Below are 18,208 nucleotides of genomic sequence, written 5' to 3' on the forward strand. Positions count from 1 at the left end.
GGGTCTGAACACTCATCCCCCACCACCACTTTCTGAACACGGCCCAGGAGGAAGGAGCGGAACCACTGTATAACAGTGCCCCCAGCTCCCAGCCCCTCAAGACGGTCCAGAAGGATGCTATGGTCGATGGTATCGAACGCCGCTGAGAGATCCAGCAGAACTAGGAAACAGCTCTCACCTTTGTCCCTAGCCCGCCGGAGATCATCAACCAGTGCGACCAAGGCAGTTTCAGTCCCATGATGAGGCCTGAATCCCGACTGGAAGCAGATGTCAAAATAAAAAAATTCCTTCCAATAGTACCTTAAAGACCAACTAAGTTAGTTATTGGTATGAGCTTTCGTGTGCATGCACACTTCTTCAGATACATGCATGCACACGAAAGCTCATACCAAGAACTAACTTAGTTGGTCTTTAAGGTGCTATTGGAAGGAATTTTTTTATTTTGACTATGGCAGACCAACACGGCTACCTATCTGTAACTGGTAGCAGATGGTTTCCATAATGGAGTAAAGAAGGCAGTGGAGTTCCCCAAAGAGCTGGACTAGGACTGGTGGTCTTTTAGCGTTCATGAATAACCTGGAGTCAGGGATGAGAACCAAATTAGCTAAGGTTAAGGTTACATCAATATGAAGAGCTCCAGAAGGATCTCACAATACTGGCCTTGTTTACATGTCACAGTAAGTTGTGAACATGCAGATGATTCCTACTTTGCTTCTCCCCAGCAGTCAAAACAAGCCACAGTCCTTAGTGTTTGGTGTTAGGTGGGAACTGGGGATTGTAGAGAAGCCAAGGTTTGGCTTTGGCTTTCCAGTTGTGGTTTGTTTGAGCAGTTTGTTGACCAGGTGCTGCTGACTGTTGATGGGCGGCTTCAAGACTTCTCTTTACAGTTCCTAGTCTTGGACTGGACAGCCCTCTAACAGGGGACACCTTCAAAGAGACAATAGTTTTCTGACAGCCCCTCCAAACAGAGGATTGTAAAGTGTGATGCGTGGCCACTCTGAGCAGGAGCATAGGAGCCAAAGAAGAACCTGGCTGGATCAGGCCAAACAGGTCTAACATCCTGTTCTCCCAGTGGTCAACCAGATGCCCATGGGAAGTTGGCAAGCAGGACCTGAGTGCGACAGCAGTCTGCTGTTGTGTGGCATTAACTGGCCCAATGCGTGAATGAGCAAGACAAAAGTATGTGCAATTAAACATAAGGAATTGCAAAACTATGGTAAAAGGAAGAGAAAAGACCATTCTATTACATTTACACTAGTGGAGTTTAAACTGGTTGTGAGTACCCAGAAAGAGAGCGATTTCTTACATCGGGGATGGGGAAGGGAATCTAGCTGTTGTACCAGATCCTTTTAACCCCAGCCTCATGTAGGCCAAGTCTGAAAGGCAGGAGGCTGCCTACCTGTCAATCACCTGACATCACAATGGCATTGGCTGACCACTTTAGGCCACACAGTTTTAAATCAAACCACATAAGGAAAATCACAGCACTCTGCAAGCTCTGACAATCAGCTGATCTTTGGTAGCTTAAAGCCCCTTTTTAGCCCAGGTGCATCTGGGCATAGAGAACAGGTCAGGTAGGGAGAGCTGGTGGGCATAACTAGGCCCATGGACTGGAAGTCCGCCCATCTGTACCATCTGAAAATGTTATTGTATGTTTGTATCACAGTCAGTGTGAATCTATGGGTTACTTTCTTTGTACTGCATCCCTGTCTTTAACAACAGTCTGTTACTCAGAAGAAAACCCTAAATTTCTGGCTGGATAGTTTATATATACAGTGGTACCTCAGGTTACATACGCTTCAGGTTACAGACTCCGCTAACCCAGAAATAGTACCTCGGGTTAAGAACTTTGCTTCAGGATGAGAACAGAAATGGTGCTCCGGCGGCGCGGCGGCCCCATTAGCTAAAGTGGTGCTTCAGGTTAAGAACAGTTTCAGGTTTAGAACGGACCTCCGTAACAAATTAAGTACTTAACTCGGAGTATCACTGTATAAGGTAGCAAACCCAGCAGCAATTGGCAACTTTGCAAGCAGCCACTTTAGCCCTGCTTTATGATGTGTGGACATTAAGAGGTGGTAATATTTCTTTCCATTCTGTGAAAATGTTTCAGATGCGTTCTCCTTTGCAAAATAGAGATAACAGGAAACTGCTGCATTAGTGCAGCAACCCCCCCCCCATGCTCTTTGTTTTTTAATATATATGGAGCCTCTAGCGTGAGGCTTGCAGACTTGTAGTGTGTGGCTTCTTTCAAAATGCAACGGAGGTAATTTAACATCTTTCAGGGTTAATTGAAGCTAATTCTTTTTTAACTGTCTGGAGGTGAAGTTATTAGTTTATTTGGAGTAAAATGCACTCTAGGTAAAGTAGCAGTGGTCCTGGAGTCCCAGAAGTATTGGAGATGCATGTAGATAGTTGGGGTGGCTGTTCCAATTGGAAACACTTCCCTTTGGGGGGTTTTTGGGAGTGGGATGGGGGTGGGGAAGAGAGGTGCCTTTTTTCATATGAGAGGTGTGTGTAAACTGACTAGTGTAAAACTAAGACATAAGATGCCATTTCTTAATTGAAACACTAAGAATGTGGGCCAATTCTGTTATTAAAGAATGTTGCAGTCTTTTTAATTAACTGGGACTCTTGTCAGGTAGGCAGAAAAGTATGTTTAAAAAAAGCACAGTCATTCTCCTTTCTTGTTTGTTCAGGTAGATAGTAATGGCACAGTAAACCTTTTTAGCATGTTTAAAAACTATAGGGCATAACTCTTGCTGCTTTTATGCTGAAGTTGATGGAGACTTTTGTGTAATGTGGAAGTTTGTATATTCCTTTACCAGTAGAATGTATGCATAAAAGAATCCCCACCTAAAGGCTTCTGACTCTTAAAAAGTAATGTAATCAGAAGACATTCACCAGGTACAACTTCTCCAAGCATGTAGATTAATACTTACTATGTGTTCAGATGAAGCTATTGTTAAAGTCATGCAAGCAGGAACCAATTAAAAAAAAAACAACTGTAAATATGTGACAACAGCATTTCCTAAATACAAACTACTAAACTGTCCTTGAAACACTTGCTCTTTAAATTTATGTAAAGTAAACCAATATGGGATAGCAAGGGCTACCTACCAAATGCTGGTGTTAAAATATTCCCTAAGCATGCTAGCAATGAGTAAGCATTCTTAGCAAATACCTGGCCATATTCTTGGAACATAGGTTCTCAGCTCCAAACTGATTAGGCCAGCTGCAAAAGACCCATTTAAAAAAAAGAAAAGAGGCAGAAAACTTGTTCATTTCAGAAGTATAAGCCAGTTGCACCCATTTATCTTCGACATGCATTTGGTGTGGGGAGGAGGACTTATCTGCTGGCTCCTGTTCCCATTTGTGCTCCTGTGTTGAGAATATTCCAAGGATGTTTGAAGAAGGGACTTTAGTTATTTTGCAAAGAGAATAATATTTTAGCACATGGCTGACAATTCAGTCTCAGAAGCAGCAGGGTTCCTAAGCCACTGCACAAAGGTAAGGACATGAATTTAACCATTTTTTTCGGATAGAGACGGTAAATAAGAAGCTGGAAGCTGGAACTCGAACAGAGCCGCAGAAGCACTACAATATTATTTAAAAGTATTTCCTACGGAGAACAATAACAGTGAAGCTTCTATATATATTTTCTCTTATCATATGAATAATTCCAGGCTTTGTTTGAGCTAGGGTTCAGCAGCCTGTTCTCCAGAACCTATTTACACTGCTAGGGTTAGCCCTGAAATATGCAGTAGAAAGTGCCTTTGAGAATATGCAGAGTCCTTTTCTTTTGTCACCTAATGCCTACCAGCAGTCCTTCTTTGTGTTTATGGATACAGGCATAAGTCAGGCAGCTTAACTCCAGGAACTCTTGTGTTGGAAATTAGCACCAAACAAGCCTTATCATATGAACTCAGTAGACTTAAAAGCAACAATACCTCACCACCTGTTGCTATAGAAAGGTTGAATTTCTTTAGGTAGTAATTCCCCAGGTGGCTAGTTGTGTGTGAATAGATGAGCACAAAAGGCAATGTGTTCACCTGCAGAAACAATGAATACTTCATCAAACCCAAAGCATTTGCTCTTCAGCGGTGAATTTGGCTAGTTGTAATTTTAATATCCTGCTGCATTAAACACTTGACAGTTGGGATTGCACACACTCACAACAGTCTTTTTTCTCAATGAGGGATCTGAATAACACAACAGGAAGCTAGTTAGCCCTTGAATGTTTGATTTCTCCTAAAGAAGCCTGCCAATTCACACACACACACCATCTAGCAAAACATCGTAATAAAAAACAACCATTGAATTTCATGAGGGCAGAAAGTCCAACAGGGCTTACAACCAAGCAAATCTACATAGGATTGCAGCCAGAAGTGGTATTAGAAGCATCCTGCATGTTTGTTTTCCCCAGGACAATTGATTATTAATAATTCTCATTACATACCCTCTAACATTTCTCTGATGAAAATAGGGACATCCTATTCAATAATAATAAGTTTATTATTTATAACCCACCCATCTGACTGGGTTGCCCCAGCCACTCTAGGCAGCTTCCAACATATATAAAAACACAACAAAACATTAAACATTTAAAAACTTCCTTATGCAGGTGTCTCTTATCAGATGTCTTCTAAAGGTTGTATAGTTACTTATCTCCTTGGCTCAGGGGTCGCTTAACTCTATACCCTCTGATGACAATAGGGATCTCCTACCATGCCCTGCAACATTTCTCCAATTAAAATAGGGATGTCCTAAGGAAAAGCGGGACATTCTGGGATCAAATCAGAAATTGGGACGTCTTCTGTAAATCTGGGACTGTCGCTGGAAAATAGGGACACCTGGAGCATCTGTTTTACAGTGCTAATTAATAAACTTGGAAGTATTAGGCACTTTCCAGTGATGGAACAGTGTCATGTGTGTATCTCAGACTTAGAAATGCAAAATTTTAAGCAACTGACCCAAAATACATTTGCCCCCTCAAGCGCATCTTCCAGTTCTTTTCCCCACCTATATATCCTTAGCAATAAATTGAAGCCTTTGGATTGAATTGGGTATGAATAGAAGAATAATTGGTCTCGGGCCTATTAAGGTAGCATTGGCCTTATTCAATGTAAACAAAACCAGAAAAACAGGGGTACAAATAATTCAACAAGCTCTACCTCTTAATGCCAGCTTTTGAGACCTGAAATGTATCTACAGCTTGTGGTACCCTAACTACAGTGGAACTGTGGAATGCTTTGGATGGTGGGATCTCTCAGCCAATGGTTTCCCTGTCCTCTTTCTAGCTAGGGCTGGTGGGGGTTGTAGTTCAACAAAATCTGACGATCCAAAGGTGCACCATACATACTGGCTATAGATGCTTACCTGGGAGCAAGTCCCACTGAATTCAGCAGGACTTCCTTGTGCATACATAGAATGGATTACACTGTGAAAGAACTATAACTTAAGTCAACTGATTGTGATGTAATAATGGAACAGTTGAGCTGATCAGTGTCAGTAAAACTTGCTAATGAGAGCATGTTTCTGTCACCCTAAAACTGCCCACTTTTACAGCCTGTTTTAACGTTGCTCAAGTAGTGAGGGCTACTACAGAACTGTTCTTTGCTGCTAGGGGCGTGCAACTCAACACCTGCGTGGGATCCCTTGTTGCCTTCTGTGGTCAAGTGAATTGTTAAATGCAAGGTTGTACGAGACTCTTCTTAAGTTGTGTTACGATCCATAAGGGACAAACTATGCCCAGTTGTTTGCATGCAGGAGCTCACAGGCTCAATCTCTCGCATCTTCAGTTAAAAGGATCAGGTAGTAGGTAATGGGGGGAAATTCTGCTTGAGACTCTGGATATCTGCTGCCAGTCAGAGTAGTCAGTATTGGCTTAGAATGAAGGAAGATCACTATTTTTGTAGCAAAGCATGTTTCAAAGCCTATACTATACTATATCTTGATAGCAACGTACAGTGGTGCCTCGCAAGAATTCGTTCCGCGAGTCTTTTCGTCTTGCGATGCTTTTCGTCTTGCGAAGCACGGTCCGTCGCAACTGCGCCTCTTCAAGCGGCTTTAAAAAAAAGCGCAAGACGTTTTCATCTTGCGAAGCAAGCCCATAGGGAAATTCGTCTAGCAAAGCAACGCAAAACCGAAAAACCCTTTCGTCTAGCGAGTTTTTCGTCTTGCGAGGCATTCGTCTTGCGGGGCACCACTGTAGTCAGTAGGAAAGGCACCTGAAATGTACTGTGACAAATAGGTCACTTGTTTGCTAATTCTACTTGCTGTCACACTGGCTGCAATTAAAAAGATACAATTAGTCGTACTGGATCATTATGCATGTATTATTACTGAATCCTCCATTTGTTCTGTTGGATTATGGATACAGAGTTGTTGGACCTTTCCACACTTACCACTTAGAGTAGGGCAGTTGCTGTTTTTTCAGATTTTTTGGCATGCTGCCACACAACTAAGGCATTATTCAGCTAGTATTCCAGAATAATGTACTCAAAAAAGCCCACTTTTTCTTCTACCACAAAAATTTGACTTATGTGAAGGATGCAGAATGGATCCTCAAGTTTTTCATTTGTGAGGCGCGTGTACAGTCATCATCCTGATTTCTGTGTGGAAGGGGATGGGAGTTCTTTTGTGTCTCCCTGCTTACTGTACACCTGGTTTCCCACAGGCATCTGGCTGGCCACTGTGAGAACAGTGTATTGGTCTCGAAGGGCCATTGACCTGGTCCAGCAGACTCCTCTTATGTTCTTAACTGATAGTGGAGAGACACACAGCAGAGTTTCCCCCAGGGATCTGAATGATAGGAATATGCTCATCTGAAGGACAACCTTCACTAGCCTTAAGGTCTCAACGACTGATGAGAGCGATTCCAGGGACTGGGTAGCTCCCCTTTTATGGAATACCCTCTCCAGGGGTTTGCATGAAGCCCCCTCCTGAGAGTTTTTAGAAGAGCCCTAAGAAGAGCCCTAGGACTTGCCGATCAGAAGGTCGGCGGTTCGAATCCCCATGACGGGGTGAGCTCCCGTTGCTTGGTCCCTGCTCCTGCCAACCTAGCAGTTCGAAAGCACCTCAAAGTGCAAGTAGATAATAGGTACCGCTTTGGTGGGAAGGTAAACGGCGTTTCTGTGAGCTGCTCTGGTTCGCCAGAAGTGGCTTAGTCATGCTGGCCACATGACCTGGAAGCTGTACGCTGGCTCCCTCAGCCAATAAAGCGAGATGAGCGTCGCAACCCCAAAGTCGGTCACGACTGGACCTAATGGTCAGGGGTCCCTTTAAGAACGTTTTTATTCTAATCTGATTTAGGTTAATTGATTTTATGGCACTGTGGATTGATGATGAGGGCTTTAATAACTCCCTGTTATTTTAATGAGACTTAATGTTGTTGTTGGCTGTTTTAGTGTTTTGTAACTTCACTGTGCTATTTTATTGTAAACCAGGGGGCAAGCCTTGGTTACAGTTCTTGGTTTGTCTGGAGAGAGGGCTAAGTTCAGCAGCAGAGGAGGAGCAAAGCAGCCACCACCTCTTCTCTGGGAGCTCACATGTTTGCTTGTTTGTGCCAAACCATCGTTTGCTAGTTTGTGCTAAACCATAGCTTTACATGTGAATCAGGCTTCTTGGGAAGTTAAGGATTCTCATTGGAGAGGAGAGGAGAGAGCATGGCACCCAATATTACATCTCATGATTATTGAGAGCTTCTGGCACATAATATTATGTTTGCACCAGGCATGTGAAGGATAAAGATAACCAAGTTTCCTTTCTCCTCAAGAGGCTTATCATAGAATTGTAGAGTTATAAGGGAGCCCAAGGGCCATCTAGTCCAGCCCCCTGCAATGCAGGAATTATCTGGATTGCAGTCAGTGATGAGGACAGAATAGTTTAAAATTCCCAAAGATCTCATATGTAACAAAGTTGTTTTCTGTTTTAATCTCCTTTTCAAATTACAACAGCTCTTGTTTAGTCATTTTGACCTGTTATTAACTAGTTTCCATAGTTACTTTTTAATATAGTTATACAATATGAGTGATGCTGCAAGATGTAGAAGAGGTGTTTCTGTGGTTACACTGAACATTAATTTACACCACATCTCCCCTCCTGCTTTAACTAAGTGTACCTAAAGAAAAGAAAAGAAAAGAGAAAAAGAATGCTTGATTACAATGCAATAAAGGGAGATTCCAGACAATGATTGGCGGATGAAACTTTTGGATGTTTTATAAGAGTTTTACTTCCTGAGCTCCAAACATTCAGTTGAAGATTTGTTCAACCGGCAGCAAGTACAGCAGATACAAAAGAAAATCAGGCTTGATTCATACTGTTGAAACCTCTTTCTGACCCAGTCTCTAGGCCTGTGGCCTGTGTAATACACTGGGCACTTTGGGTTTTCTAAATTGTGTGTGTTTGCATTTGTCAAGTGCCTGACATTCCTACTCTCTGATTTTGCATGCCCCCACAGACAGACATTGAATTGAATGGTTTGCTCAGTTACTATATGTAGATTTCTGATTTAATTCTGGCTTGAAAGAGCTTCCAGCTAGGAAGGACTTATACCTTGCAGGCTGAAGCTCCCAGTTTCAATTCCTAGCATATTTGGTTAAATGGATTGGGAGCAGGACTAGGAAAGACCTCTAGTGTGGAACCTGTGGCTTTTCGATTCCAACTCCCATTAGTCCCAGCCACCAAGGCCAATGATCAGGGATGATGGGAGTTGTAGTCCAGGAATTCCTGAAGGTCCATGAGTCTCCTCTGTGCTGCCTTAAGGCTTTGCAGGATCACAGCCAGAGGAGACAGTCATATGGGGCAGCTGTTTGATTTGGTGGCAGCTTCTTAAGTTCATTCAGCTTGTTGCGTCAGACTTGCCCTAACACAGTGCCTTCTCATGGGAGAAAAACCTTGTCTGAAATATTGGAGAGCTGTGGCCAGTCATTGTAGACAATGTGTGAGATGGCCAATGGCCTGACTCTGTATAAGGCATCTTTGTTGGTTCCTATGATATGCTGACAGGGCTTTTGCTTACATTGCTTTACAGCCTAAGGCAGGAATAGGGGAGCTTGGCATGCAAGCAATTATTATTGTTGTTGTTTCCACAACTTTATCATTTCCCCCCTTATTAGTTGAAGAGGTGTTTTCCTATTGGCATCCTAGTTCTAAACAAATTCATTTTAGTGGAATCTGTCTCCAAGCAAGCAATTTTAGGGCCGCACCCCACCTTCCTTAAGTAGGCAGATAATTCATGTTCCAATCCTATGGAGCCAAGGGCAGCCTTTTTAGTTCTGTGTTGCAGGATTTGCCCTTGGTTGGCGTGCAGGGATTCACAGTATGGTGGATTTTCCAGATGGGAGCAGTGATTTCAGGACATCTGTCCCAAGGGAGAACTGGGCGTAGGAAAGAGGCACTCATGCCCAGCCTTTCAGGGACTTGGAGAGGGTGGAGCTTCCATTGTTCTTTTGAATCTTAGTAAGAGTGGAGTGATGTTGGCTGGCTCCTCAGAACGGCATCTCCCATGCTGTTGCTATTGGTGCTTTGTTAGGGAATGAGGTAGCTCTGAGTCAAAGGATATGTTGGTGTGTGGGAATCTTGAAAGCCCTGTTTGGACCAAGTAAGTAGCTGCATTTTATTTCGTTCAGGGTGTTGCAGAGATGTGCGGGTTGCGAAGAGGAACATGCTGCACATGAATGCCAAACCCTCTGCACTGCAAGAATTTTTTAAAAAATCTAATCTCAGTTGCTAAAGGAGGAGGGGAGTAACATAAAAACGGGGAAGAGGGCAAAGTCCTTTTAGTTTTCCCCTTGGAGGATAAAACTTTTGATCTCTGAAACATTGTTAATCCCTTCTTGGAGTTGCTGGTACAAAAATCTTACCTCAAAAAGCGCTCTGTGTTAGTATTTAGCACTGTGTGCCAAGGACGCACTTTGAAACAAACACTTGGGAGGATGGGAATCTTTCTGTTGGGTGATATTTAGTGCAGAAAACCCTGAAAGCCTATTGAAGTGCTATGATATGTCACACATTGGCTGCTCAGTGTTTCTCTGTAAGGAAGAGGATGTAGTCTATACATGAAGATCCTAAGATTTGCAAGTATGAAAAGTAAGTGGTGTGTATATATGTTTTACTAATTTAACAGGATGCAAATAGATTGCCTGGTGCATATGACCCTGTTTTGAAAATTTTGGGGTTGATTGAATGAAAAATAACTCTGAATGTTATGTTAACGACATCTCTGTTTCCCGGCAACATGCCAGGAGAGCTGTACGTATATAAAGGAGAGACGCTGAGAGCAAACCCAAATTATAACAATAGAGTAGAGCAAATAATTGAATGAGCAATCCTAGCAGCAGCAGAATACTTTTACTATAATAGCTTTTTGGATTTTAAAAAATCAAATTAGCATAACTGTCTACGTGTGTTTTGTGTATCTATGTATTTGTCATCTTTCCAACGATGAAGAGATTATGTTAAGATAGTGGCATTGGTGTTACCAGTAACCCAAGATTTTGCTAATTGGATATCTACTCTTTACTCAGCAAAGTGGCATCAGACTGCAGCTTCTAAGTATTTGAAAAGCTTATGTTGCAGATGAACATTTCAGCAAACAGAGGGCTTTTGGCCCTGACCCCTTAGTCTTAGATATTTTGGAGGCAATAAATACTTTGTTTCCTAAGCTCTAATCAACTGAAACATGAATGAACAAAGGACACTGCAGACTGGGGCAGCTTTTTCATGCTTCTGCAGCTATGTGGACTTTGACTTATTGTGCACCACAAAAAAGCACTGAAGCTTGAGTTGGAAATATGTGGCAGTATTTAAAAAAAAAAAAATATTTGACCTTAGGGGGCAATTCTTTCTAAATAAGATGCTAGTTAAATTTGCCAGTTCCACATTGCCCTGAAAAGCACCAGTTTGCAATGGTAAAAGTTGGAGTCAGTGCATTTTTTTTTCTTCAGATGGCTGCAAAGGGAAATTGAGACTGAGATGCAAAGTTGGAAGTTCATGTGGTGTAAAAATCCAAGTTCAGTTTCATTACCCCTTTAGAGTGGCAGTGGATACTGCCAGTCAGAGGAAGACATTTTTTGAAAGGATACCTTCCTACTGATGGTTTTTATTTCATCGTAATTTAGCAGCGTGTAAAGGAAAGTTCTTGAGACTTGCTGATTCTTTTTGCAGTTGTTTCCCATCTCTTTTGGCTTCTGCTCAATGCAGTGAGAAGATGGGTGCATTTATATGTCAAGCTGCTGTTCCCAGGGTTCCCAAGAGCATATTATGAGACAGGATGGCAGACTGCACTGTTAGATAAACTGCTTCCCAATCATTGACTCCTTCACTTGACTTTGAATTATAGGCTGCTTTGGGAGCCAACAATGTAGTGGAACCTCCCCCCCCCCCATTTCCCCAAAGTAGATTTTATTTAACTTCATATATCCTGCCTGCTTTTAATAGGTGTAGGAACCATCTGGCGGTGTTAGTAGGTTGTTGCATATCACAAATCTATGAGCAGTCTTATTGAATGTGAACTATAACCTAATTTTAGGTCCCATTTATTTTAGTGGTAGAGGCCTGAGCACATGCTTACTTCTCCCATTAAAATAAATGAGATTTAAAGGTGCTCCCATTGAAATAAATGAGATTTAAGAGTGTGCTTGAGATTGGAAGTAACTTTTACTTGGATGCAATGTCCACCAAGTCAGTGGAACACTTGGAGTATGTTTAGAATTGGGATGCAAGTTAATGGTGACATTCCATGTGAGGTTTTCAATATCTAGACTTTGTGTCCTGGTTGCAGTGTTCTCTTGCGCAGCCCAGCTCAACATTTGCTTGAAGGTAACGTGCATGGATTTCAATTGGAAATTGCTTTGGATAAATATGTTCAGGCTTGCACTCTTCAATATAATCATAAAGGTATTTTGGATTGTAGTAGGAAATATAGGATTGCAGAGGAGCTATAGGAAGACCCACATGGCAATATGCTACATAGCATCATCAGCATATAGGCCACAGGTGATGAACCTTCTTTAGCTAGAGGACCACATTGCCTTGTGGGAAGCCTTCTGAAGGCTGGATGCCAGGGGTGGCTGGAGTCAGAGGCAAAAGTGAGTGCAGCAATGGGTGTGGCTCTTACAGTAGGCTGTATTCCAGTCACACACTAGTTGGAAGCTGGCCACTGTGAGAACCGGGTACTAGACTAGATGGACCTAGATGATCTAGCAGGCTTTTATGTTCACACATTCTCTCTCTCTCTCATCCATACCCACCTCTCCATTATTACATTTCAGCCAGGCAAAAGCACTCAAGGAAGAGATGAAGCTGGACCAATGAGAAGTGTTTTAGACTAGGAGAGTCCTGACAACTGGACAGAGCTGGAGGGTTGCATTCAGCCTCCAGGGCTGAGGTTCCCCACCCTGATTCAGGGAATTTAATTATGCATTAATGTTTACAGGAATATAAATTCCACAAGTTAAGGGAGCCATCTTTTGAACAGGGCTGCCTTAAGATGTCTTCTGAATGTCAGGTAGTTGTTTATCGCTTTGACATCTGATGGGAGGGCATTCCACAGGGCGGGCGCCACTACCGAGAAGGCCCTCTGCCTGGTTCCCTGTAGCTTTGCTTCTCGCAATGAGGGAACCGCCAGAAGGCCCTCAGCGCTGGACCTCAGTGTACGGGCAGAACGATGGGGGTGGAGACGCTCCTTCAGGTATACTGGGCTGAGGCCTTTTAGGGCTTTAAAGGTCAACACCAGCACTTTGAATTGTGCTCAGAAACGTACTGGGAGCCAATGTAGGTCTTTCAAGACCGGTGTTATGTGGTCTCGGCGGCCACCCCCAGTCACCAGTCTAGCTGCCGGATTAGTTGTAGTTTCCGAGTCACCTTCAAAGGTAGCCCCACGTAGAGCGCATTGCAGTAGTCCAAGCGGGAGATAACCAGAGCATGCACCACTCTGGTGAGACAGTCCGCAGGCAGGTAGGGTCTCAGCCTACGTACCAGATGGAGCTGGTACACAGCTGCCCTGGATTATAACAAGCCAATAGATGGCACTGTGAAGAATTGTAATGGCCTGATCTCACTTGGTATTCAGTCCAAGTGCGGGAAGTCCTCAGATGTACTGCTGCACACTCTGCATTTGTGGTGTTGTGTGGGAAAGTGTGATTCCCATTTCTAGAAGATAAATGTAAAAAAGACACATGAGCAGTTGTCTAATTCAATATATTTTTATTTGGATGAGAATATAGAGGGGAGGTTTATCTGATTTGCAGATGAAACAAAGCTGGGAGGGATGGCTAACACTATAGAAGACAAAAATCAAGATTCAAAATTACACAGGTGTGCTGGAGCTGGAGCTGGTGTTTTGTTTTTTGTTTAAATTGCTGTTATTTTTTACCTATGCCATTTTAAACTGTGATATTAATGCTGTATTCTTAGTTTTAGATTTTGATTTATGTGGAAATTGTTTTCCATTTGGTTGTGTATTTTTTTGATGTGGTTTATTTATTGTTTATGACATTTGTAATTATGTAAATCTTGTCATGTTGTAAGCCGCCTTGAGCATTGTTTTTAACTGTGGAAAGGCAGCATACAAATAAAAAATGATGATGATGATGATGATGATGATACTGCAATCTTAGGCCACTTTGGCAGGAACACAGTGTTCACATCATGAGTACAGTGGTACCTCAGGTTAAGTACTTAATTCGTTCCAGAGGTCCGTTCTTAACCTGAAACTGTTCTTAACCTGAAGCACCACTTTAGCTAATGGGGCCTCCTGCTGCCGCTGCGCCGCCAGAGCACAATTTCTGTTCTTATCCTGAAGCAAAGTTCTTAACCTGAAGCACTATTTCTGGGTTAGTGGAGTCTGTAACCTGAAGCATATGTAACCTGAAGCGTATGTAACCCGAGGTACCACTGTAATAACTTTGCACTATTCTGCCTTGGTTAATCCATATCTTCAGAACTGTGTTCAGGGGTGCCACATTTTAAGAATGGCCATAGACCATTTGGAGCATGTCCAGGGGAGAGAAACAAGGGTGCTATTGGGCTAAAAATCAAGTTCTGTGAAGAACAGTTGAAAGGTCTGGGTGCATTCATAGAATCATAGAGTTGGAAGAGACCACAAGGGCCATCGAGTCCAACCCCCTGCCAAGCAGGAAACACCATCAGAGCACTCCTGACATATGGTTGTCAAGCCTCTGCTTAAAGACCTCCAAAGAAGCAGACTCCACCACACTCCTTGGCAGCAAATTCCACTGTCGAACAGCTCTTACATTCAGCCTGGAGTAGAGTGGAGACATTACATTGGTCTTCAAATATCTGAAGGTCTGTCATGCAGAAGACAGAGCAGACTTTTTCCTCTGTTGTTCTGGAGGACTGCATTAGAACCAATGGGTGGAAACAGCAGGGCAGCAAATTTGCCTATGTGTTAAGAGAAACATCATAACAGTATTTGACAGTGGAACAGACTGCTTTGAAAAGGGATGAGCTCTTCTTAGCTGGAGCTTGCTGCTGTGCTGCTGTCCAGCTTGAAGGCTTCCCATAGGCATCTGGTTGCAAGAACATGATGCTGGACTAGGAGCGCCATTGGCCTGGCCCATCTTGCTCACCATTTGTTCTCATGTTCAGAGGCCAGACAGCCACCTGTCAGTTGCATCTGCATTGAAGTAGGGAAGGGATGGGGGAACTCTCTTCAAGGCATTGTTGTCACCTGGTGTCATTACGATTATGACTAGGTGATTGACAGGTAGGCTGCCTCATCCACCTGCCCAATTTGGGCTTTAGGGAGACAGGATCTTGGCCCAGCAGTCTGAAAATATTTCCCAACCCCGTTGTACGCAGTAGCATATAGAATAGACACCAGATTCTGGCTGAGTGTGCCGTTTGTGTTTGTATGTGGAAAATGGGACCTGGGAGTCTTGCAAAGTTGCCTTACCTCTACCAAGAGTAGAAGATTATATCCGGGGTAGGCACCTAAGGCCCGTGGGCCGGATGCAGCCCAATCGCCTTTTCAATCCGGCCCACGGATGGTCCGGGAATCAGCGTGTTTTTACATGAGTAGAATGCGTGCTTTTATTTAAAATGCATCTCTGAGTTATTTGTGGGACATAGAAATTCGTTCATCCCCCCCAAAAAAAAAGTCTGGCCCCCCACATGGTCTGAGGGACGATCGACCGACCCACAGCTGAAAAAGGTTGCTGACCCCTGGATTATATAATGGCAGCATATCATCAAATTTTTGAGGGTGGAAAAGAGGCTGAAACTTTCCAATGGCAATTCTGTTCCAGTTCTGTCTGTCAGAATTGGCTGCACCTACCCCATTCACTAAAGCAAACCTGTAATGAAACCCACCCACTCCACTTTCTTGCCTATTTTAAAAGGGCATTTTACTCAGTGTCCTGGGTACAGTATTCATTGGGGAAATAAGTTCCATTAATTAGTTTCACCTTGCCAGCTATGGATGTCTGGTGCAAGACGGTATCACGGTCACGACGACTGTGCAGAAAGTGAGTAGCTGCATGGTCAGCAGGCATGCACAGTCTCTTGTGCTGTGAAGTAGCCTCTGGGCCCTGAGAGGCCAAACAATACCTGTGTTCCTTTATCCAAGTGTCTGGTGGCCCCCATTTTGATGAAGATTGTGGACTACAACACCTATGTGTGCCTGGATGCAGCTTGCTAGTTTGGTGGGGGTCTCTGACTCTTAATGGTTAGCATTAGGGTGAGGCACGCTAACTTTGTTATTTTCTGTTCTGTACTTGAGTACTGTTAGTCCTTTATCTTTTTACTGGTAATAGGTTCTTATGCTTATGCGTCTAACGTCCTTAATAAAGTATTGCATTTATCCTGGTGTGGTTTCTTGAAGTAAGCCTGACTCTAAATCTGGTACCTGGCTGCTTGGTGCTCCTGAATAATTTGTTTGTTTGGGGCTCAAGAGATAGAGAGTGAGTAGACAGTTTGGCGCTTGTCTCTGTGAATCCCAAGGATGTCCAGAAACAGCCTGGGGGCACTAACAGGGATGATGGCTGTACTACTTGGCAGGGTTGGTTTTCACCCTGGTTATTCAATATCCCATTAAAACTCAGGAGATTGGCACCCAGGGTTTGGGTAGAACATTCCTTGGGGGTGGGGGCATTAGCAGGTTTGAGTATTCATTCTCCCCATTTCTTTCTTTACAAAACCTAATTTCTCCTATCTCACCTGTTGGATGCTGCTGCTCTCTGCTAGCTTGACTCAGAGGGAGTTATTTTTGTGCTGTAAGTATTGGGCCATGTCCCAAAATGGGGCTGCAGACTCCAGGCCGACTCAGGACAGGGTCATTGTCAAGCTGCTCTTAGACAGAAAAAATCAAGATTAACCTTTTAATGTGTTGTCCTAGTCAGAATATCTGTGAGCCACAGAAATGAAGAAATCAGATTTGAATTGGAGAGAATAGCAGTACAAGTAGTTTAGAAGTATTGATTTTAAAAATATATTCCAAAGGTGGGAAGAAAGAATTCCAGGTTTGTTTGCTTTTAATATAAAGACTTGTTTTTATTCTATACCTAATCTCCTTGGTTTATTGACAGCATTCCACTACGGAGTTTTCTCCTCTTACTTAATTGTGTGCACAGCTCCATTTATTTATTAAATTCTGGTCAAAATATGTCTTTATATGGCTCCATGTATGAATCTATTAGCCCATGCAATTGATCGACCTTGGCTTCATTTGCCCAAGTGTTTCATTACTGACTCATCAGAATGAAAAAGATGGGAGATAATCATAGGTGCTGAACTATTCAAAGTATCAAATGGCAACAAAAAAAAAAAGAATCTGAATTCTTATTTAATTCAGTGGCAGATATACCTAGGATGTTTGCTTTTCTCCCCTCCCAACTTGCACCACACTGGAATATTTCCTCCCTCCCCAAAAATTTTAAGGAGTGTGTGGTAAACTAACTGTTCTTGAGGTTAAGCACGTAAGGAGAGCCCTGCTGAATTGGACCAAAGGCTAATCTAGTTCAGCATCCTGTTTCCCACAGAGGCCAAGAGGATGCCTATGGGAAGCCAGGACAGCAACATAATAGCCCTCTCCTCTTGTATCCTAGCAACTGTTATTCAGAGGCGCATTGCCTCTGCCCCTGGAGGTAGTGACTTAGTAGCCACCCTTTTCTACCAGGGACGTGCCAGCAAGAGATAGTTACCAAGAAGTTACCACCTCAGGGGGATGTTGGATACTAAACTGTAAAATGTAAGCTTTGCTGAATTAATTAAGCAGAGTCTACAATAAATAACTGGCACAGCAAAATAGAAATGTAATATTGAGCAGCGTAATAGTCACTTTTGTTGCAAAAGAAAGGAAGAGTTAAACTTGCTGCTGCTTGGGAGAGGAAGTGCTTAGCAGTACACGCATAATAATACTGCAATAATATCAGTCATGAAGAGATGATTGTTTGTGTGCCTGCCCATCAGTTCTATTTTTGAAGCTAATCTCTTTAAGGTACCTACTAACAGTAGCACCTGTGTGTCTCCTGGCACCAAATTGAATAGGAAACAGAAAGCAATTGCTTAAACTGTAATTTAGGCAGTGTGATGATGTTCATGGCTAAGTAATTGTTGATCACTGAACATACTGATATAGTGCTATTGATTATACACATGGCAATTTACGAAGAACAGGTCTGACAGGTCCCTTACCCAACAATCTGCAAAAGAGAAAGCCACAACAAGAAGTAAAAACTCTGGAAGTGGGGACAGATAGAGGCGGAGATAAACAGAATAAGAATAATGGGCTTATTTTAGCCTCACATACTTATAGGAGATAATTGGGGCAAGGATGTTGTTCTAAATGCTTCATGAAACAGAGGAGGAACTGAGGAGTGGTTTGATGGAGGTGAGGAGGAAGGTGTCCTAGAAGCCATTCTGAGAGGCATAACAATCAGCAAGTGAGAAAGGGCAGAGTCATTTTAAGAAACAGGAGGGTGGTGGAATACAGTATTAATATTTTGATATACTCTTATCATTTCAGGTGTGAATGGGATGGTTGGTAACCTCCTCCTTATTATACATTATGAACTTGGGTTCTGATCTCAAGGTACAAAATAGGATGCCTATGTGTTTCCCTTTTAAAGCACTTGGAAGTAGCAACTGGAAAAGGATTGCTTCATCTTCATGTATTTGGGAAGAAGCTGCTGTGTGTGTGTGTGTGTGTGTGTGTGTGTGTGTGTGTGTGTGTGACTTTGTAGCCAAC

At 42.9% G+C, this 18,208-nt stretch overlaps 1 protein-coding gene and 1 long non-coding RNA gene across 16 annotated transcripts in view; one reads left to right on the top strand and one right to left on the bottom strand.

The window, feature by feature from the left end:
- ACSL6 (acyl-CoA synthetase long chain family member 6) overlaps positions 1-18,208 on the top strand; it is a 77,909-nt gene that overhangs the window by 16,309 nt on the left and 43,392 nt on the right. Inside the window, exon 1 of one of the 12 annotated variants that reach the window (XM_082211575.1) lies at positions 5,528-5,675. The exons of 7 other annotated variants lie outside the window; for them this stretch is intronic. Coding sequence is in view for 2 of the 5 variants with exons in the window: in XM_082211569.1 (XP_082067695.1) it covers positions 10,059-10,089 (31 nt within the window). In the remaining 3 variants the exon portion in view is untranslated. Of the gene's footprint in view, positions 1-5,527; positions 5,695-9,488; positions 9,602-9,686; positions 10,090-18,208 lie in introns of those variants that run through there. 4 more of the 12 variants (XM_082211570.1, XM_082211567.1, XM_082211574.1 and 1 more) reach the window with 4 other exon arrangements.
- Positions 484-5,449, bottom strand: LOC309525932. 4 transcript variants are annotated; one of them, XR_014216582.1, is made up of 4 exons: positions 5,377-5,449; positions 3,948-4,049; positions 3,182-3,378; positions 485-927 (listed from the first exon to the last, which is right to left on the bottom strand). It is a non-coding gene; the product is annotated as an uncharacterized lncRNA (long non-coding RNA). The 4 variants fall into 4 exon arrangements; XR_014216583.1 differs by having other exon boundaries at positions 3,118-3,378; XR_014216584.1 differs by having other exon boundaries at positions 487-927; positions 3,118-3,232.

This window comes from Podarcis vaucheri (assembly GCF_965113315.1).
Source record: "Podarcis vaucheri genome assembly, chromosome: 2".
Taxonomy (NCBI): Eukaryota; Metazoa; Chordata; class Lepidosauria; order Squamata; family Lacertidae; genus Podarcis; species Podarcis vaucheri.